The sequence below is a fragment of the Anarhichas minor genome, unplaced genomic scaffold (assembly GCF_050575085.1).
Source record: "Anarhichas minor isolate MPS153535 unplaced genomic scaffold, ASM5057508v1 ptg000026l, whole genome shotgun sequence".
Taxonomy (NCBI): domain Eukaryota; kingdom Metazoa; phylum Chordata; class Actinopteri; order Perciformes; family Anarhichadidae; genus Anarhichas; species Anarhichas minor.
Genome location: NW_027466472.1, coordinates 12,130,910 through 12,154,443, shown reverse-complemented (window position 1 = coordinate 12,154,443; position 23,534 = coordinate 12,130,910). Strand labels below are relative to the sequence as shown.

Here is a 23,534-nt window from a genome sequence, read left to right as displayed (position 1 = left end):
TCATGTCATAAAATCTCTATCTACCTGACAATTATGTCTCCAGTATCTAATTCCCCAAAACATGCACTCTATATCAAATGTTAGGCTCAATGAGACCCACGCATTTATACCCAAACAGAGAATAGCTAACTCAGCCAATGTAATGTCATGATTTTCAAAAATAGAAATTTTGAGAGCTTCTACATTATTTAACCTACAGATAGAGCAGCGGTTTGATAGTTTTGTTACACACATCCAGACTTCCTGGTCTGTAGCTTCCCTCTGTTAAAATCACCTAAAAGGTCCCTAAAGTTGCTTCGGTGTGAGGTGAGGTGTGTTGCTTTGCTGACACCTAGAGGTGAAAGGTCAAAGGTGTGTAAATCGCCCCCAAACACTGTGGCTCACATATCACACATCCACACACACAGATGTACTATGAGCAGTAGTGGTCAGATGGTTGGGAAATTGTGCAGAGATTTAAAATGAGTAATCACACACATACATACAATACACAAATAAAAAGCACCGGCAATTGGTCCCAAAGTAAAAACAGATGGTGTGAGTGATGGAGGAGGCATGCAGGACAGATGCAGTGACACACAGGTTAGTCACCATTAATGACTATACCATACCATATAACATACATTTGCCCCTTGACACTTCTCTTTCACCTTTAAATGTTCACTTGAAACATTGCCTACTACTCAGTATAGACTTCCGCAGTCTGGTTCTCTGTCTGAGTTGGGCAGATGGAAAAAACAGAGTCATGATACTGGAGAGCTGAGACGAATTGAATCAGACACACCTACATGTGTAACACAACTGTGGCTATTGATGGCGTAGTCACTTTTAGCTTGATAATTATGTTATTTTTCAGTTTCTTTCAATAAAACATTTCCCAGAATGGACCAAATTATTGGAAAGTATAAGCAGAGTGATGTATACTATTTACTGTAAAAAAAGAAATCCACAAATAATGTAGTTTGATAGGTCCATGGCTTCCAGTATTACACTTAAAATGTGCTATAGCACTGCGCTAGGGCGGCCAATTGGGCTTGTTTGAGTCGACATGCAAGCCATAACAGAGGAGTTGAATCACAGTGATTTAGATAATCGCTCCCTTGAGACAAGTTGCCATCCTTCCTCTGCGCACGGTACATGGAAAGAATAACTGGACACATTCAACCCCATAACATGCTTTCAATCCTTTCATCATCTCTTTTCTTTACTCACCAGGTTCTAACAACAAATTGCCATCCAGGCAAAATGAAGAAAGTTTAGTGCAGGGTTGCTATAGCTCTCAACTTTATGAACTTTAACAAAAAGCGTATAAATAGATACCAACAGTATGTACAGCATTTCTTAAATTGTTGTAATCTTGGAGGTTAATAATGATCTCCAATATTTTAAGCCAAAACATGATGCAACAGCCAAGCAGGTTTTACAGACACCACTGAGGCTGCTCTGATGAGACTAATGGTTGCTGGCTGCTCTCAGACTCGCTTGGTTTTCCTTTCTTGTTTTGTTTCTGCTCTTTAATCTACTACCTATGTCTTGTAGGTTAAGTGCAGTACAATATGTCAGTTTCCCTCATCTGAAATGCCCCCCAAACTAATCATCAAAAAAGGGGAGGTTTTGTCTTTGCCTCCCTCACGTGAGGGTGGAAACGTGAAAGCTTGCCTTTGCTGTTCATTGCTGTCTTTTGTATCACTACCTGAGATGAACAATATGAGCAGAGAGAGACTGTTTTTGTTCAGTAAGAAATAAGGTCATAGAGAATATCAGGCTGACTCATCTCTCCCTCCTTTTGGACTTCTGTGACTTTTAAATTTAGAGGTTACGGATGATAGAAAAAGACTTGTAAAGCACTCAGATTTGTTGTTGTGACAGAAGTCTTGGCCTGCTCTGAGGACAGAGAGAAACTGGAAGGCCTGCTGGGTCTGAATGAGATAAATTAGCCACATGTTTGATTTTGAGGGCCGTTTGGCATCATCTGAGACATTGAGACCATTACAGTCTCACTGACTGTGTGAGGATGATCTGATTACCAGGTCCTTCATCCACAGAAAATATTTGAGCAGTGTCCGTAAGGACCTTTGCAAGGAGTCTGCACTAAATTAACATCACAGCTTCATTTGTTAGCTGTGAACAGTCTAAATTCAGTTATCATGCTGATGGGATATTTGGTGAGTCGTTATTGGTTTTTCAAGGGCTTTGGGGGCCTTTTCTAAGTTATTTCGGGGGAACAATTAGTTAAAATAGCAACATGATTCAATTGTTTTCACAACTAAACATGGTAATAAATGTCTGTTTGTAATGTATTTCCCCTGTGTTTCTGACTATGAGGAAGTGCTGTGTTGAGTGTGAAGTTGTTTGTATGAGCGGTTCTAAAAAATACAGTATGCAAACATCAATTTCTTGCACATTTGCTGACTGTATTGATATATATCATCATCAAATTTGATTTAGCCTGGCCATCAATAAGAAGAATACAATCCTGCCATTTTGCTGTTACTTTTACCTGCTGCATCATGTGACACACACTCATGTCTGCATATGCGCTGCAGAGGTGGATTCGATTTCCTGGAAACCATTCACTGTTTAGTGCAACAAGAAAGATCAGTCGCATATCTTCTGTCATTCAAGCCTACAATTTATGTTGGTCAGGAAGCCCACATCTTTCTTGTTATTCCATTAGCAATGAAATGATTATCGCAATGTCATTTTTTGCAAAACATTTTTAATGATCTACTTTTACTACTATAGCTTTATTAAATTCTTATTCGTGTTTATGAAATTCTGACACAATCACGTTCTTTATTTCATGCATCTAAGGGAGAGCCGGTTTTCATTCTCCTTCAACAAATGAACTACAGGTGTGTTCAATGTGGTGATTTTATGTATGTGCAGATGAAAGAGAATGGTGATAAACAGAGAGCAGGACTTCCAGCAGGACCTTGATATCCTCTACTGGCTCTAATGGAATGCACTGTTTTTACTGGGGCCATTAGGGCCCAAAGGACCACGAGGCATGGAAATAAATTGGTATAAAGAAAGGCAGCAGGGGACTCTTTTATTTTCACGGTCCTGGGTCACCCAGATCAGAAACACATGTTGTCATGTTTTCTTCGTGTTCAGTCAGTGGCGCCTATGGCTGCAACCTCTGGAATCACTAAACATGACAGGAAGCTGAGAGCACAGCGGTGGGCTGAGTGATTCTGTGACGTACAGAAGCACAGACGCATGGGCGCAGTGCTTCTGTACGTCAGAATCACTGAGCCCTTAACAAAAAGAGGCAGAAAATGTGCACCGCCTTGTCCTGCTCCACCAGCCAGGTCACAAGCCTGCAGGGTATTTGCACTGGGAAATATCTTCATCAAATGATCTTTTTGAATGCAGGTTTCTTTTATTGATGTTAGTGCAATGTATTGTTCAGCCGGTCTTGCTTCGCGATGATGCTAAATTGTACTACTAAACAATGTTTAAAAACAGACTCACTTGCTCTGAGAACGTCAATTTACAGCCAAATTTGACATTTCAGTGATATTTCTATCAGTAGATTTGCAACTTGTAACATTGCATGTCTTTTCAGAGTGTGTGTTGTGGTTGTCTTGGCAGAATTATGACACTGTTGAACAATGTTACCGTGTTAACCCGATCACTGCAATCAGAGGGATAAACAAAACAGTAAACAAATGAGTTTACAACTCCCTAGAATGACACTGTGTTTTCCTGGCATGTTTGTACATACCAAGAGTGAGCTCAGATTCACATGCGCTAAACACGCGCTTGTGCATACAACTGCACCTCAACCGATGGACACAGACACAAATATATATATATATATCCTCTTTCACAAGTCTCAAACAACAACATCAAAATGAATAAAGATGTGACAGACACGGGTAGAAACAATGGTCAGAATCAAAGATAAAGTAAAGCAGGTGAATGGAAAATATGAAAGAGTTGCTGGTCTGTTTTCTTCTCCCTGCAGTAAAAATAAATTGCAGTTGATCAGAAACTGACTCACAAGTTCCAGGCGGCAGTAAAGAAGGGATGCATGAAAAAAGATATGGGGGAAAGAACAAATTGTTACTACGTGGGAGAGTTTGAGCCTTGCACTCCGTCATTGTGTCGTGTTTTGTTGCATGTGGACCGTAAAGAGAGTAGGTTGAGCATGTTAAGCCGGTGCATTTATTTACGAGCTAGATTGAAAGAAGATGTACACAGATCAGCATGCATGCACCAAAAATACACATACAAAGCAGTGGGTGCATTGCCGCTGAGGGCTTAATTGACTTCATATGTTCAACCACATTGTGCACAGAAGTTATAACCTCCCCCTGTCTTTATTGGGAGTTACAGGCTATTTGTGCACACACACAGTACACACAACACAACACAGATTATTTATTGTTTCTCATCATCAGATTACACAGAACAAATTTAGCAGATGTCTCACAACCTGACTGATAATGTGTGACAGATCTGACACCTTCTTGGCATTGACAGAAGAAGAAGAATTTGAATGTCCAACTACAATGTGCCATTTAATAATGCATTTAACATGCCTGAATTATTTGGTTTAGCAAAAACCTCTTCTCACTCTGTCTGGTTTTCCTTTACTCTCTTTGTATTTTCATACACAAAGATCACATTGTCTATATGACACAACCTGGGACAGATCAGACTTAAGGATGGACCTGCTCCAGAGCTGAGGCCAGTCCGTGTGAAACCACAGTGCAGCATTCAATGCCAGTAACCAATATACCAGAGTTACAGACGTTTTTCATTGCACTCAAGAACCATGAAATATTTTGTCATAGTGATGTCACAGTTCAAATGTCAGACTCAGTGCTTCCTCAGAGAGCTTTTGTTCTCGGAGTAGTTCTGGTTTAGCCAGTGAGCTGACAACATGTATGTACTCTGTAGAGTTGTGCAATAGTGCCGAAATATGAAAAGACTGATGGTAGTGAGAATTAATAGCATATCTCCAATCAAATGCACAACCCCATTAAAAAAATGTTGATCTCTCAGTTTATCATTCCAGTGTGGAAATAGTCTAAATCCCACAAACAACGTTGGGCACTTACACCAGTTACATTATAATACATAGACTATGTTTCTCAGGCGTACAAGTAGGAATAACAATCATAGGTCTTACACCTTGGAGGTTTATAAGCAGACTTTATGTGGAAGGCAAAATGATAGTTTAGCAACGCATACCGGGGTAAAAGTATTGTTTACAACTTTCTGTGTTGTTTACAACAGCGTGCTGGATTATTATCTGTCCTGACTGATAAATACACACACATACGTGCAAACTGTAATTAGTCCACTGACTGCTGCTGCCAGTCTACGCTGCAGACTCAGTGCCAGATTAAGGAAGGGTTGGGTGAGGGACATTGGAAACATGGCAAAGTTCAGCACAGTTCAGCAGAGAACTCTTCTGAGGGAGCAAGTAAATTAATTCCCCCCCCCCCCCACACTGAGTAGCAAAACCCTGTTTAATTATTTGATAAGCTCTGTTCTTTTGTATAGTCTTATGGCCAAAATCCAACCATCTGCTTTTGTTTTGTCTTGGTCTTGAAGACTATAATATGCACTGGCCCTCAAACACACACACATTGACATTACAGTCATTAAAATGAGAATATCCCGCTGATCTCAGAGCTGGAAAACAAAGATCCATCATAAACTCATCGAGCAGCCTGCACAGAATCTCCAGCATTTGTTTACTATCGTGAGCATCCTCTGTGTAGCCAAAACTATTTTTCACCATCGCTGTGATTTAAATGCTCACTCACACAGATGACAGTCAGGGATATATTTGTAAATCAGCAATGACTAGGTCAATGCCAAACAGCCATGTGAAACTATGGCTAAGCAGATAGCCCTGAGTTAGACTCAAGCTGTGAAAGGGTAACCATACACACTGCAAGACATACTACAGTATACCATGGCCATTGACTGATGTGTGAGTCCATGATACAAAAGATAGATATGAGACTCATAAAGTAATCCTGCAGCGATGTATTAAGGGGATATATATATATATATATATATATATATATATATATATATATATATATATAGCTGGCGCGTATCTAAGTTGGATGTAGTAGTGGAACTAATTCAAGCAAACAAGTGAGGCATTAAATAGATCCACTCACACACCAACAGAAGGACTTGACCACAGAAATGATCACACATGTTTCTGATCAGAGCATCCGAAGCCAACTGAGAGCAGAGGCTTACGCTCTCTAACAAAAGGTCAGTGTGCTACAGATACAGCAGGTATGGAGGCCTGGTCCAAATAACATTTGTTTGTTTGATTCCAAACTGTCGTATGAAAGCATTTTTTAGATTAAACAGAAGTTCACTTGCTCTGTTGTGAGGGTAACAACCATTGGAAATGAAGGGTAGGTATTTAAAACTCATTCATTCATCAGTACTTTGTTGTGAAATAAGTTCTTATTATATTATATTGTGAGCTTCCAGCCTACCAGTCTCACAATAGTCATGGCATGACCTTAAAAGGCCAAAGGTCACAACAGACTCACGACAAACAGCTGTTAACATGTTTGACTAATGTCACATTGTTCAGACGTGTAAACTGGGCTCCTTTTCATCAGTACTTTTGAGAGTTTATGAAACCTGACTGTGTGCCGGAGTGAAGTCACAGAACTAAATTCCATTAACTAGATTGCTCTAAAACTCACACAACACACACACACACACACACACACACACTACTGATAAAAACAAAGACAAAATATATCTGATTATATTCCAAACATAAACACATGCAGTCCTTTTTTTGTTAATGCAGTGTCATCGAGAGCCATTGCATTAGTTTAGGACTTCATACCCATTTTACCGATTTGACACGTGGCTACAAGCACAAACAACAATCACATGTTTTCATGCTAGTGTGGATTTTTGCATGTTACTTGACCAAATCAGGTATTACATCATCAAATGAAATAGTTACCTTGCTAATGTATAATGCATCGTGTGCAAAACAGGCAAATAAACTTGAATTTAGGATGAAATGGCTGAGGGACCGCTTCCAGCCCAGGCCTGGAATTGTTTACTGAACAGTTAATAAACCAAATTGTTGCTGGCATTTTCTCCTGCATCTTTCGTAGAACGACTTTCATAGTAAAGAAAAAAAAACTACCCAAATGTGGGCTTACAAAACAAATCTTCTAACTCCCTTCATGTACTGTATATACAAAGTTAGTTTGATGCTTGCGTCCCTATCCAAACTGTTAAAGATGTTTTCTCTGTTTGTTTACCACTCTGTGAAACATGCTGCTGACCTAAAACTGATGATTGGATGTTTAAACTTCCGTGACGTGTCAGTTTAGATACTTAGTTGCTTGGTTACTTTTTTACAGCCACAAAAGTAGTTTAAATTAAACTTTAACCATGAGTTTACATAAAGGGAAATGAGTTTCTGTAGATCACAAATACGTATATATGTGTCGAATCAGAAATATCAATACATGTGAAGCAAATAAACAGAGGTGTGCTGAATTTTTAAGAGAGAATTCCACACGTGAGGAAAAACATGTCAAGGATGTTGAAAGAGGGTCTCATGTAAGACGATATTTTTTCCAAACCACACTATTCCTGTCATTCGCCTCCCACAGAGGTGGGCCCCCGGTGTTAACCGAGTGTGAGGAGCTGAGGCCAATGGTGTATGTGTCTACAGATTCCTCAGAGCCTACCAGCTAGCTGTGACTTTTAACAGCCGACCTGTTCCTCCACACGCCCTTTTAGACAACACTGAGAGTAGAGAAGAAGAGAGAAATATCAGTTCATCATTTCCCACTATCAAACAGCAAGCTGCAGAATCAAAGACATTTAAAAACCACCAGGAATCACAATTTTACCTCCAGAAACTTTTAAGCATTGTAGCTTGAAGAATAATACAGCTGCCCTTATAGTAGTCCGTCATCTGGAGAAAATTAAAGAAGGGAAACAGTTTCCTTGGCATGAAAAACAACGGCTCTGATTCAACTTTGTGATCTGCAGAATCACAAACAAGCAAATCATTTTGTAGAGGCCACATATGCACATGCAAACACACACACACAGAACTTGCTGCAAACTATGCTCGTCCCACCGTCTCCTTGACCCTCTGAGCCTCTTGTCTCTGTCAATTTGACATCTCTAAGAAGAGGTTTAACTCTTCTTTCAATGAGGACTTGGATCAAGACATAATCAACTCTACCATGTGCCGTCCTCACAAAAATGATGCTCTATTAGCAGAACAAATCCACTTTGATTGGGACTTATAAATAAGCATGAAATCCTGCATAATCGAATTAGGTCCTGTTTGTATTAAGATTATCTTGGCGAGGAGAATTGAAAATCCCTAACACCGACATTCATGAAAGTTGGTAACTGTATCGTGTGTGGCTGTCAAAAAGTCTCTGTCAACATAGGATTAATAGTCTTCTCTCGTCACTGTTGGTAAATCAAGAGCAACACGTTTACGAGAATGTCTTACCCCCAGTGACTGTTGCAGTACTCTTCACTAGTAAGAGTAACAACAGCTAGAGCTAACCAATTGTACTTCTTGGTTTCTGGGTGAAAAACATGACACGACATCTGATTCAGGCATCAGTGACAAAGAGAAGCGAGGAGGTGTTGTTGTCCACATGTGGTGGTGTGTTGTCCAGATGTTCAAGTGAACAAGCCTGTGACCCTAAATAACTGATCAAGGGATCCCTGTAAACCCCATTCTATGCAAATTATTAGTCTACCGACACATGTTTTTATCAGTAGTGTCTGTGTGTGTGTGGATGCATGCATTAGTGTCCAAAGTGTGTGTATGTTTGTTGATGTTTAATGGTGTGGATGCAGGATGTGGTGAACCAGCAGCTTTGAGAGAATGAATGTAGTATTTGGAGGCTAAAACACACATTGTATGATTTACCGACAGCTTCTTCATGAATACTGTTTACAAGTGAATGACTCAGATATGTTGATGGAAACACTCACAGTGAGTCACCCACATTGGAGGACATGCAGAATTTAAACTGGAGATCATTGTTGTTCAAATTGTAACATTTTATCTGCCAATTTAAGAATGTGGGGTGCTTTATGACACTATATCAAAAGAATGTACCCTAGTCTGTGTTTCAGATTTCCTGCTTAGAATTTATCATTATTTATACAAACTGACTTAAAGGTTTCGGATGTAAAAGTCAAAAAGAGACAGACTTGCCCTCTAACATATCTGAGACGGTTACTTTACCACTAACAGCAGCATGCAAAGGAAAAGTCTTCGCCTCCAGATATGTGGATTCAGGGACTCAGGGGGACTCTTGGAATTCTGCAAACCAGTCAGAAGGATTGGATTTTGAAAAAGACAAAGAAACTGTTTTTTTTTTTTCATAAACTAAACACAGATATAAACAAGGGAATAAAATGGCCCATTTTGTGGGAAAGAAGAAAGTAAAATGCTTATTGACCTAATCTGTTACACATGTCCCTGACCATCGTGTACTGAATGGTGCTTTCACCTGACACAAACAATATTAACAGTTTGTGGCGTAGACAATCTTGTGGCACTTTTCATACCATGTCCAAATGAAATCATGTATTATTACGATAGAGAGCCAAGATCAAGCATGCATTATCTTCTTCTAAGAAGATATTATATTTTATAATTGCAATTAATAAGCTTGTCACCAGCAATTAAGTCGAGGAAGGACTTTGTTTTGTTTTTTATGACGTTTAACTGCCAATCAGATGAGTGGTATTTCCATCATCAACACCTGCCTGAGTATTTCATGGTTGCAGTTACTGTAGGAGTGCATGAGAGCAGATTACAGGGGGGCGGAGGAGACCAACGTGTGCGCTCAACTGCAGGCGCTCACACAGAAATGACTCCCGTCCCTCTGCGCCTCAGACACAGACTCGTTGAGGAATCGAACTGAAGAAATACTGAAACTGAATGTGATCCTGACAAGCTTCCATCCAGATTTTTACGCCATTACAAGTGCAGCAGTTTTCTACAGATGTCCAAGAGCAGTGAAGGAACACGTAGGTATATTTTTTTCTCCCCTCTTATCAATACGGTAGTTATTAGCCTACTATTGGTAAAGCCTAGTAAGAGAATATTTGTCATATTTGCATACAATTTAGCATATGTAATTTCTTGTTTGACGTAAATACCACCTTAACTATGTGTGCTCTGTATCAAAAGACCTGTTTAATTCATATGAATAATTATATATTAATATGCAAATATTACGAGCTGTAAAAAAAAGTTGAGTGACATAATGCAAAGTTACAGAAATAAATCTATCTATCTGTTATTATATTCATATTTGGAGTAAGTTAATGCTGTGCGTTTTTTTCCAGGTGGGTTTCATTAATGTTTCAGGACAAAATCGAATCCCCCCTGTCCGTGCAGCCGAAGCCCCATCCCCGTGAACAATGAGTGCGTGTGGCTGCGGCGCTCCATACCAGCGGAGGTGGCTGCTGAAGGCTCTGTTGTTCTTGGCTGCTGTGCTGCCGACGAGCGGCGACTGCCCCAAATCATGCGTCTGCAACGTTCCTACTGAAGTGCATTGCACCTTCAGATACCTGACCGCAGTACCTGACCACATCCAGCCAGCTGTGGAAAGAATTAACCTCGGGTGAGCTTTCGCTTTATTTTCCAGCTTTTAACAGAGTGAAGAATGCAGGTAATTTACTCGAGAGGAGGATTGTATCGAGGGATTTAAACCGCTGACTGTACAAGCAGGAACAACATTGCAATTAAACTAATGGCAGGTACTGCCTTTTCAGAGGCATTACCATAGCTAGACCACAACATTTACATTTGTACCTTTAGCTTGCTTCTGTGATATACGTTTTTATAATTTGTATTTGTTCTTTAACTGTGGAGACCTCACCTAAATCCCAATGTAACTCCACCCAAATTAAACCTGAGGGGAAGTGTAATCCATCAATTCAACTCAAAACACCTATGTGGGAGTGCAATGAGTGTATCTCCTTATACTACAAACCAAATCCTCGTAGAAGCATTGTTACTAACACACTATTATAATTACTAGTTAGATACTAGTAATGATGGATCCTTATACACAAAAAAGTTGACATAAATATGAATAAATATATTATTAATAAAAAAGTATGTTATAATAATATCCTGTCTAAGGAAGTGATGATTCATTTAACAAATTGCTTCCCTGGAATCAGTAACAATTATACAAATCTGCATTATACCCAATATTAAAGGTAATACATAAATATGATTTTCCCACAAAGGTGTTTTCTTTTAATAATCTGAGTTGACCTCTCATGACTGTATATATGTGTATATGTGTATATAGAATGTGCTTAATTGACGTCTCCCAAACTTTTTTCACATGTTAGGGCTGAAAAGCTTGACGTTGTTAATGTTTCTTGTAAGAACATGCATTACGCTGACATCATCAATTATGTACCAGCATAGCTCTCTCGTCTTTAACCTGAGCAGAGGTCGAATCTGGAAGAGTAATTAAAAACACTTGTGTGGGTGTAGAGGGATTTAAATGTTTGCTTTAAATCAAACATGTTCCATAAAATAGTATGTGGTATATTTGATCTGATAAACTGAAATCTGTTTTTCGTTTCTCTGCTTTTAGGTACAACAGTATATCTGTCTTGAGAGAAAATGATGTTTCAGGACTTGAGAACTTAGAATTGTTGATGCTGCATAGCAACACCATCCACAGTATTTACGACAGAGCCTTCCAAGACCTCAAGTCCTTACAGGTAAAATCATGTGTTTGTCAGTCTCTTATGTACAGACTTCAGCCTTTCTTGTAATATTGGAATATACAAGTTTGCTGTACTGGAATATCAAAAGCATGTAATGGTGTGAAAAACCTGCCAGTATACAATGGTTCAGTTCAATACTTGTACATGCATGACACACAAATATCAACAATGTGCAACTTTACTTCCACTGATAACAAATAACTGAAAAATCAACTGATGGACAAATCATGAGTACAATATAACAGCAGTGACATCACATCAGTACCACAAACTACAAACTCAGATATTTTGGAGCTGCTTCAACTTTTGTCTTGCAAAGTCCTCAAAGTCCTTGCAAACACCACAAGCTTCACAATGAGAGAATTATTGTGGACTTTATATAAAGGAAGCTCTCCAATAACTGTTTGGTCGAACTTTTACATACTAAATTAACCATTTTCAAATTATTCTTCTGGTCATCATTTCATTGTATAAATAATGTGCTGTTGGGTGTTATGATAATATATGATAAATACTATTTAATAAACCCAAGTCACCAGTCTTTTGAAACTATCTCCAACTTGTCAATCACGTTCTCACAGGTCCTGAAGATGTCCTTTAATAAAGTAAAGGAAATCAAGAAAGAGACATTTAAAGGCCTGGACAATCTGCTCAGAATCCACATGGACCACAACCACATTGAGTTCATCAGCCCAGAGGCTTTCTATGGCCTAACCAAACTACAGATGGTCCACCTGGAGGGTAACCACCTCCAGCAGCTCCACCCAGACACGTTCATCACACTGAGACACAGTCAAGTATTCAAGGTGTCCTCTGTGAGAACCATCCACCTGTCGGAAAACCTTCTCACCACTCTGCCTGAAGACATCTTCTTGGGCTGCAGCCAGTTAGAGAGCCTCTTCCTTCATGGCAACCCATGGACATGTGATTGTCGTATGAAGTGGTTCTCAGTGTGGGCACAGAGGAATACAGGTGAGGAGTGTGTGTTGAAAGAACCAACTTTTTGTCAATCTAAACATTTTCGTGTGCGTGAAGCTGCATTTATTAGCAGCTTTAGTAAGCCACATCTGGTAACTGGTTGGTAACTGCAATAGTACTTTAATAGGTTATTGTGCTCAGACTTAAAGTGGCATGTTTTTCTCCTGTGAGGTAATAGTGTTTGGATTTGTATCCAAAGCACGAAAGGCACATCCAAGAAGGGAAACATAAATCTTTGCAAAGATGTCACTGGAGGCAGGGGTTTTCTCATATTACAGAAAACACTAAAGACACAGAGGAACGAAAGTTATATCCTCGATTCATGACTTGGCTAATGTAAAAGTCAACTCCTAAATTACACTTCTGGATGATGGTGTTCTTTTCTGGATCACAAGTTTTACTGATCAGTTTTGGTTTGGCTGGCCCATAATGTGGAAACTGTAAATAATCTTTTCTTACATGCAACCAACTAAACGTGACACCACTTTATTGAAATGTTTCCAGGTGTGCTGAAATGCAAGCGAGACAGGAGATATCCCAGAGGCCAGCTGTGTCCTGTTTGTGAAAATCCTGCCCCTTACCACAACAAACCTCTATTCCTCCTCTCCGGTGATGCCTTCACTTGTATCAAACCCTGGATCCAACCCCATCTAAAGCAGAAAAACATCAGCCTGGATGAGGGGGACTTTACTCCAGTTTCCCCCAAGGATTTCATTGCCCCATTAGGATCCATACAAATGAACCTGACCGACCATTTTCACAATGATGCCAGCCTATCCTGCACTGTCCAGAGGCCCTCTACTTTTGAAAACCTAACACAAACCTTGGAGGAGGAGGAGGGAAACAATGCCACTGTGTTTACTGCTGGCATAATTGCATACTTGGTGTGTAACATTGACTATGAGCACGTACAGCAGCTGTGGCATATACTGGCCACCTACAGTGACTCTCCCATGACACTTGAGAGAGGCTTAATGCTGGCTAGAAGACCAGAAATGGTGTACAGGTATAGTCAGATAAAAACAAAGGAAGGAGAGGAAGGAATTTACACAAACATTGTGGCTGAGATTAAAGCCTCCCCTGAATGGTTGATGCAGGGAGAGATGAGCTTCCAGCTTGACCGCACTACTACCACTTTCTCTACTCTGCACATTAAGTACCAGTCTGTGATCAACCTACGTGTGGAAAACACTTCACCTAAGAGGGGTCGCTATTCCTGGACCATGATCAAGCGAGATAATCAAACCAAGACTGAGCATACTGTACTTACAGGTGGGAGTTAGAGATCAATGCTTATTTGACCTTCACTTCAGTCTTCATTCATACCTATAATTAAACTCTTAACTGATGATACAAATCTACTGACAAGAATTACTGTAATAACATATATTTTTTATTTTTAACATAGGTGGTGTGGTGCAATTGGACTGTCAAATCTGGGGTGAGCCAAAGCCTTTGTTGGAGTGGATTTTACCAGATGGAAATAAGGTCAGAGCTCCTTATTCCAGTGAGGACGGAAGGCTCATAATCACTGCTGAAGGGAAGCTCACTTTACGGGGTGCAGATGCTTCAGAAACTGGTCTCTACCGGTGCATCACCACAAACTACCTGGATGCAGATATCCTTGCCTTTCGAGTGACAGTCCTGTCACCTGATGTGGAAGAAGCTGAGGTCAACGGTGTCCAACTCTCACAGCCACTGGGTGAAAATCTGTTTTTAGACTGTAGCTCCACAGGAAGTCCTGAGGTATCAGTCCAGTGGGTACTCCCTGACCACTCAGTACTTGACAAGTCTCATGGGAAAAGGAAAGTGTTTGACAATGGAACCTTGCTGATTCAGGGTCTCACAGCGAGGGACAGGGGATTTTATAGGTGTTTGGTCTCTAATTACCTGGGAGTTGATCTGCTTGTGTCTCAGGTGACAGTGACTGGAGAAACATCAAAGGTGACAGTTTCGGACAGTGACGGATCAGGGGTAGAAATGGAAGACACGTTTGACCCTAGCTTGACTGAAAACACAATCACCCTCAATGAGATCCCCTCTTCCAGTCCCTCTGACAGAACTAGTCAGGAATCTAAGACCATAACCTCAGATCGACCTTACCCTAGAATTGGGTCAAAGGGTAGAGTAGGTGTTGGAGGTAGACTGGGACAGAGAAGGAGGGGGCCAATCACCAACAGACGCATCTGGAGTAGTAGGGTGTTTGATAAAGCTTCCAGGAAAGTGGACCCACTGCAGTTTGCTGCATTTATGAAAAAGGCTCAAGATGGATCAAGAATAAAGACTGGCACAGAGAAAGAGGGGGTAAAATATGAAAACTCAAACACTGCTCTTTCTGGTGATAGTGAAATCGGCTCTGGTGAGGATCATCGTGAAGATCAGCTCAACATTGTGCCAATAATGGTCAAACCAACAACAGACAATCCACAGAAAGGTGGACTATTTGGACAAGAGAACAGGCAACCTGAAACTATAACAACCACACAGACAGCTCATGGTAGTAATGTAGCAACAATAGGGGCACATCAAACTGTTGGCTTGGAAACCACAGTCAGTAATCATTTTGAATTAAATCAAGTGACAAAAAACACAAATACACCTACAACAGAGTCATATATGCAGTCAGATTCTACACCAATCAAGTCCACATTCACACACCATCCAACAGAAAAAAAGGAAAGTCAAAATGATGCAGTAACACCATACCACACAATTTCACACAACACGGGACTCTCTAGTTTTGATGAGACAAATGATTTTTATGCCCTGGAAAGAACTACTAAGCCGGGCTCAAACAGGCGCCCAGTCACTCTCCAACTTACTGTAACAAACACGTCACAAGAAACTAAGCTCCAATTCTCAGGTGAACAACCTGGAGAGCCAGAGACGTCCACTGGGGGGGCGCTATCATTTCACACAGACCCCTATGTCACTCCAATGAGGGATGGCCCAAGCCCAGGGGAGCTAGTTGTTTACACATCCACAGACCCAGAAAGCCAGACGACATTCACAGCCGTCACCACCACCGAGAGACAAGAAGATGAGATAACCTTCCACACTACCCAAACAATCAAATCCCCACATCTGCCTGCAGGATCCACCATCATCTCCAGGCAGCAGATACATATTATCCCGCGAAAAAACAGCAGAGGAGGGGGGCGCAGAAGAACCTTCCACGGCCGCAGGAGAATCATTAAACCCAACAGGATCACTGACATAAAGTCTTTCATCAATAAACTTCAAAAGCCCTCATCGATGAAGGAAGGGAATGCCACGGTGCCTTATAGAATTGAACTGACCACAGGTAAGCCAGTTTGTTTTGTAAGCAAATAGAGCCATTGTTAATTTTTTTATTGCTTCATTAGTTTGTGCTTCTTTACGTGATATTTTGTACTATCTGTGTCTACTTTTCCTTTTGTTCTTTATTTTTCACTTCAGACTGTGATTGGGATGAAGACAAAAAGAAGACAGCAAAGAAGACAGCAACCACTGATCTGCAGCCGGTCACACCTACAGTTTCCTCCAGTTCATCTTTACACAGAACAGAGAGACCTGCCTCTACTCAAAATACTGCAGCTTCTACCACAACATATTACATCACTTCAAATGCTGCCTTCATCCATACAGAGTCAAGGCAAGAGGTTTCCAGTGGCTTCATAACATCTGCTGATGCCCCTGAGTTTGACCCTACAATTGATCCACTTTTGACCTCGAATAAAGAACCATCAATCTCCACCACGACCACGACTACAACCGTCTCTAAGGTTATTAGAGGAAGAATTCCATGGAACAGGCTGTTTGGTGGCAGAGAAAGAGAAAAGATAATTGGCAGACTGAGGGAGCCTTCTATCACCCAAAAACACTCAACTACAGCTGAGACAACAACAATGACCCCAACCACCACCCCGGCAGCTATTCCCACCACCACCGCAAACTTACTTTCTGAACCTAGGACTCTGGCCCCACCCAGACACACAGGGAGCAAGGAGGGTTCATTAGATGATGACTATGGATATTTTTCCTCTGCAGATTTAGAGTTCACAACACTGCGACCCAGCTTTCACCATTTAACTCCTACCAGCCCATCCTATTACTCCAAGTCTGCTACCACTGCTGAAACACCACCAGAATCACAGACTCTCCCTTCCCCACCTACTGTCCAACCACCCTCAATTGAAAATCCCGATGAAGCATTATCATCTGGGTCTGGGGGACTACCTGATAATTGGTCTATAATCAGACAGAGGCCTGATGGGTCAAGAGGACGACAAGGGCGGAGAAGGAGGCCCTTTAATGGTAGGAGACCCTTCAACAAACCTGCAATCACTAGATTACGCCCTGCTACCACAACTGAGGCTTCAACCACAACTATGGAAACTGTAATGAGGACAACCACACTATCACAAAGGACTGTTTCACTCTCCAAGCCCATTTACACACAATCTAGGCAAGAGGACAGAACTCCGGTAGTTGTTTCCACTGACGAAACGTCAAAGGAAGAGAATGACTTATATGAGGAATTTGACTGGAACACATCTAGTGGTTTACAAGCCTATACCACAACCAAGACACCTTTGATCTATTCAACCACATTTAACCCCACCACCACATTCATACCAATCACCACAAAAGAGCCTTACACAACAGCTCGGACCAAAGTCCACAGCAACATCAGACCACCAACACAGAGGAACAGTGATCACACCACTCGTGGGCCACCAGTGAGGAGAATCAGACCTACTGCGCAGATAAGTAGTGCCAGAAACAGTGCAGGTAAAGGCCTTCACACAGTGACCATTGTTTCAGCTGTGCAGAGATACACCAATACCCCTGCCCCATACAACAACATAGGCACACAAAAGGCCATCTCTAGTGTCTATAATCATGTGGCTGGCAATGAAGCTACAAGTGCCAATATTGCTGGCTTCGAACCCACTGCAAATGTCAAGACAAGTAAACCAAAGATAGTTGGGGGCATTGCAGCCAGCTTCACTGTGTTATCCAATTCAGATGCTTTCCTGCCATGTGAGGCTGTTGGAAACCCTCAGCCAGCTATAACCTGGAAGCGCTTCCCCTCAACCACAGGTACAAAAACAATTTCATTCACTTTCATCATTTAGAAAAACAAAACAAAAACAACTCAAAAGCCATGTGAAAACTGCATCCTTTCATTTTTACATTTAAATATAGGAATGAAATGAAATATCAGGCAACTGTCATGTTTTTTCAGAGGTTCTGAAATGGTAAAACATCATTCAAACTCGAAAACAGGCGATGATGTATTCAGGCAATCGGCTTGAAGTTGGTGTTTAAGACATTTAACACAATCTTGAGAGGTACTCAGCAGTGTGTGTACTGGTAGTTTTGTAAGCTGTGATAGCCAAACACAACATCCAAAACATTAAAAGCTGTGATATCAGTAGCGGCCCATACTGGCCGGGGGCCAATTAAAAATAGTGAGTCAGGGGTCAGCAAGTAGTCAAAGGCAGCATACAGTAAATCAGGCAATAAAAGGTGTTTTTAGAAAGGGTGAGTCACCGCAATCATAAGAGTTCATTAAGCATGCAGCCATAATTCGCCACCCAAAATATTCTGCAGTTTGCTGCAGCAGAATGTGAGATATGGACAGACACAGGGGTGCAACATTTTTCTGACATGAAATTCCTTTTCTCTCTCCCTCAGGTACCACCGTTACCATCAAGGGGAGGATGGGAAAGTTTGAGGTGTTGAGCAATGGCACACTGTCGATCCAGAATGCCAACATAAAGGACCGTGGGCAGTACCTCTGTCTAGCTGAGAATGATTATGGATCAGATAAACTTCTTGTCACCCTCTCTGTGGTGACCTACCCCTCACGCATCTTGGAACCAACAATGCGTGACATAAAGTCTCATGCAGGAAACAATGTTGAGATGACATGTAAAGCAGAGGGTCGGCCGACACCCATAATATCCTGGATCCTGGCCAACCAAACCCAGGTCAGGGGTCAAAACACAGAGAAAGGAAGGGTATCAGTATCTACTGATGGGACTCTGGTTATTGAGCAGGTGTCTGTTTATGACAGAGGTCATTACAAATGCATCGCCAGCAATCCAGCTGGAGCCGATACTGCTACAGTCCGTCTGCAGGTGGTGGCAGCTCCCCCAGGTATCGTGGAGGAGAAACGGCAGCAGGTTAAAGTGGGTGTAAGCCAAAACTTGTGGCTACCCTGCACTGGCCATGGCAGCCCTCAGCCTACTATTCACTGGGTCCTCCATGATGGGTCAACGGTACGATATAACAGACCTGCCAGTGACACAAGGATATCAGTGTATAGGAATGGAACCCTCCGCATTAAGGATGTGACTCAAGAAGACAGCGGCAAGTATGAATGTATTGCTACCAGCTCGACTGGCTCAGAGAGAATGGTTGTGACTCTGACAGTAGAGAGGCAAGAGTCTGCACCTCAAATAATGGAGACATCAAAGCGTGTAACAGCGTTGTTCTTTGAGGACCAGCTGAGACTAAACTGTTCAGCTACAGGAGACCCTAAGCCCAGGATCATCTGGAGGCTGCCTTCTAAAGCTGTAGTGGACCAGTGGCACAGGTAAAAAAGCTTCAATCAGTGGCAGAAATGCAGACCTGGCAGTCATGTGAGTGTATTTTCTGTGGCACTGCCAAGATGTGGATGCAATGTCAGACGAGCAGAGCAATACATGATTAAAAAAATGTAGACTTATCCGACTGTAATAGGGTCCAGGGGGATTCTCCCCCGTGAATTATTTTGATAAACAAACTCTATTTTTATCCAGTAATATGAAAATGATTTCCTATTATTATGGAGATGACTGTGATTTGTGACAGCAAAATTCTTGCCATCGGACCATTATTTTTATAAGATACATTAGTAACAACACACAAACAGAGATACTACTATATGAACTCTGCAGTGGATATATTACGGTAAGTACTAGCATAGCTCTCAAAAAGTATCGCCCAGGAATTAAAGTATTTTCAGAATTATCTAAATAACAATTGTATAACAGTTAAGAGACTCATACAATGACAATATGTACATCATTTGTCCTTGTCATGCACTATAGTGAATGGTGCTCACTTGTTTTTGATCAGGCATTTTTCCTGTCCTCTCCAACTACTAAGTCTCTTTACTGTTCTGTCATGTATCTTTGCAGGATGGGCAGCAGAATTCAGGTCCTGGATAATGGCACTCTTATTATTGGCCTTGTGAGTGATAAAGATGCTGGAGACTATCTCTGTGTGGCACGAAACAAAATTGGTGATGATCTCCAACTCATGAAGGTCAGTGTGTCAATGAAGCCAGCCAAGATAGAGCCAAAGCTCTATGGAAAGAAGCAGGTACCCTATGGTAAAGACTTTAAGGTTGACTGTAAAGCCTCAGGAGCACCAAAGCCAGAGATCTCCTGGGGATTACCAGACGGAACAGTGGTCAACAGTGCTCTTCAGTCTGATGCCAGCAGTGGAGGAGGACGACCACGGCGCTATACACTTTTTGACAATGGAACTCTCCACCTAAACCAGGTACGCAATGGCATGTGATCTTCCTTAATGAAACATAAAAACCTTTTTTTTTAAGTTTTACGTGACTGTTATGTTTCTCCAGGTTGGTATGTCAGAGGAAGGAGACTACACCTGCTATGCTGAGAACCAGGTGGGCAAGGATGAGATGCATTTTCATATCACTGTGGTCACTGCTGCCGCCAGGATACGTCCAACTAGCCAGACATATGTCAGGGTGAAGCCTGGAGGGAAGATCCGCTTTGACTGTGAAGCACTTGGGGAGCCCAAACCGAAGATCTTGTGGATGCTGCCTACTAACGATGTCATTGCAGCATCTAATGAACGGTACCTAATGCACGTCAATGGCTCTCTGGATATCAGGGATGTGAAGCTTATCGATGCTGGGGAGTATGTTTGTATGGCTCGAAACCCTGCTGGAGAAAACAGAAAAGTCTACAAGCTTGATATTGAAGGGAACCCACCAGTGATCAATGGCTACTGGCAGAACAGGACTGTTATCAAAGATGTAGCTGCTAAATACTCCAGGAAATTTATAGACTGTAAGGCTGAGGGCGATCCCATGCCTAGTATCACTTGGATTATGCCTGATAACATCTTTCTGAAAGCACCATACTATGGCAGCAGGATTAATGTCCACCGTAATGGGACATTAGAGATTCGCAACGTGCGGCCGACTGATACAGCTGAGTTCATCTGCATGGCAAGGAATGATGGAGGAGAGGCAGTAATGGTAGTGCAGCTGGAGGTGAGCAGTATACTCAGGAGGCCGATCTTCAAGAACCCCTTCAATGAACGTATTGTGTCTCGGATTGGGAAAACCACAGTTCTAAACTGCTCTGCTGATGGATACCCAGTGCCGGAGATCACTTGGACTTTGCCTAATGGGACACGGATCACTAGTGGCCACCACCTAGTTAGAAGTGGGACTTTAGTCATCTACAACTCTGGTAATGAAGATGCTGGGAAGTACCGCTGTGGTGCAAAGAATTTCATTGGTTATATAGAGAAGCTAATCATTTTGGATGTCGGTCAGAAGCCTTACATCCTGACAAGGCCTAGGGGCATCATACGCAGTGTATCTGGAGAACCTCTTTTCCTTCATTGTTTATCTGATGGGAGTCCTAGACCCAAAATCCACTGGACTATTCCCAGTGGCCACACTCTTACTCGGCCTCAAGTCCTCGGGCGCTACCAGTTACTAGAGAATGGTACTTTGGTTGTTCAGGATACAACTCTCTACGATCGAGGGAACTACATTTGCAGGGCTCGGAGCGATGCTGGAGAGGCTGTGCTCACTGTCCCTGTTATTATCATTGCATACCCTCCACGGATCACATTAGGGCCACCTCCAAGTGTAAGAGCACTGACCGGGACACCTATCCAGCTCAACTGTGCCGCCATTGGGATTCCCAAGCCTGCGATCACCTGGGAGTTGCCCAATCGTTCAGTTCTGTCAGCGGCAGAACAGGGCCGCCCTATGGGTAGTGAACTGCTCCACCCTCAGGGCACACTTATCATTCAGAGGCCCAAAGCATCAGACTCTGGCACATACAAATGCCTGGCCAAGAACCAGCTGGGTACAGACTCAAAGATCACATATGTACATATATTCTGAGAAAAAGGCAAAACTGAGAGAGGACGGTGGCATATCCTAACATAAATATTAACTAACACTGAGTCACTTGTGTTTGGGAGTCACAGTGTATGTTTTCTCACATGTGGATTTGTGAGGATCACGGCTTGTGGAATATTATTAAAAAAGTGATATATGTGGAGTTGAAAAACAAACAAGAAGAGAAAGGAAACAGACATTTTATAGGGAAAGTCATGTTTTTCTTAGCTGGAAAACCCAGCCTGGGGCAAGAAAGTTGTTATTGTAACTTTGGAACTTGGGGTCTGGAAAAGGTGGTTCTCATTTAGGGTGGTTCTCATGGGAGCAAAAGCACCAGTGCATACTGTCAAACTTAATGTAATTTCTCTGACCAGGCGTTGCTGGCCGCATATAGGTATACTATTACATCACATACAGAGAAAGAAAATCGATTGTTTTAGCAGATTAAAAGAAAGAAAGAAAAGGCTCCCAAGAGGCTTTTAATTGCCTTCTACATTGGCCAGTGGTTGTTGCTGTCATGACACATTGCTTTGTCCTCTTAGAGCAAATGGAAACAACATCAGGCAGAATAGATAGTAAATATTTTTCATGAGCAATTTATTTAATTTTACTGTGGAAGAAAATTGATATGACAAAAAATCTATGAGGCTTGTTTTACACTGGATACATATCTGCATGGACAGTACAGTGCTTTATATCACATCTGATGTCTTTATTATACTTTATTTTAACAGTTTAAAGCTGATTCTTTTATGTCTATATGCAGTGCAGTTCATTGGTCAGAAACACACTATCAATTTATTGTGTTGTACACAAGAATTTACAGTAATGTTATACATTATGGTAATCTGTAATAATACAGTATATGTATATCTATTTGTAGTATCTACTTTATCAAAGTATGGGTGACAAAAGGAAATTAAAAAGACATTGTTCATGAATTCTTTATGTTTTTATTGTACTATGTGATACAGCAAATCCTTTTAAATTAGACATGCAGCATATGAAACGAAACATCACTGTTAAAAGTATACAAAACTGGCTGTTATATTGCTGTTGAAATGAAGGCCATCGGGATTATCCAGTTGTTCCTCACTCTACAGGAGGATGTTTTGGCTCCGACTGCAGTAGAAATCTTCCAGACACAGTTTTAACTCTACAGCTGTGAAAATATCTCTTTGTGCAAGACCCACAGGGGAGCCTTTGATTTTTGTTTGTGATTGAGTGCTGACTTAACTGCCCTCCTGCAAATTAAACAGAGGGATGGGGGGGGGGGGGGGGGGGATTTAGAGAAATTTCCAAAGTTATATTTTCAGAAAAGATACGAATACATTACATGCCACACTTTAATTAAACTTTAATTATTAATGTATAATGAAAGAGAGTAAGAGTGAAACGGTCGACTATATACTGTAGCGATGATGGTTCCTTAACCTCTAAAGTAATTTTAAGGGGCACTCATTAAGACAAATACCCTCCCTATGCCTTAAGGGCAACAACTGGAACCAATTTCTCAGTAAATTGCACCAATTGTGAATCACCTATATAATGATGCACATTTCAAATAGGCTAAAAATTCCTTTTTACAAGGCCTCATAAATAATGCTGTCACTCTGAGAATTACATCAAATAAAGC

General features: G+C 41.4%; 1 protein-coding gene across 1 annotated transcript; it reads left to right on the top strand.

Moving 5' to 3' along the window:
• Positions 1 to 10,437: 10,437 nt before the first annotated feature.
• igsf10 (immunoglobulin superfamily, member 10) lies at positions 10,438 to 21,901 on the top strand. Its single transcript, XM_076100605.1, has 10 exons — positions 10,438 to 10,640; positions 11,634 to 11,763; positions 12,351 to 12,741; positions 13,252 to 14,019; positions 14,156 to 15,244; positions 15,326 to 16,051; positions 16,186 to 17,832; positions 18,430 to 19,333; positions 19,920 to 20,286; positions 20,369 to 21,901. The coding sequence occupies exons 1-10, from the start codon at positions 10,438 to 10,440 to the stop codon at positions 21,899 to 21,901; spliced, it is 7,758 nt and encodes a 2,585-aa protein (XP_075956720.1).
• The last annotated feature ends 1,633 nt before the right edge of the window (positions 21,902 to 23,534 follow it).

Bases quoted from the DNA above. Each gene is read 5' to 3' on its own strand.
- igsf10 (XM_076100605.1), top strand. From the start codon at position 10,438: ATGAGTGCGTGTGGCTGCGGCGCTCCATACCAGCGGAGGTGGCTGCTG. The intron at 11,764-12,350 runs GTAAAATCATGT...ACGTTCTCACAG, and splicing joins AAGACCTCAAGTCCTTACAG to GTCCTGAAGATGTCCTTTAA. The intron at 12,742-13,251 runs GTGAGGAGTGTG...AAATGTTTCCAG, and splicing joins GTGGGCACAGAGGAATACAG to GTGTGCTGAAATGCAAGCGA.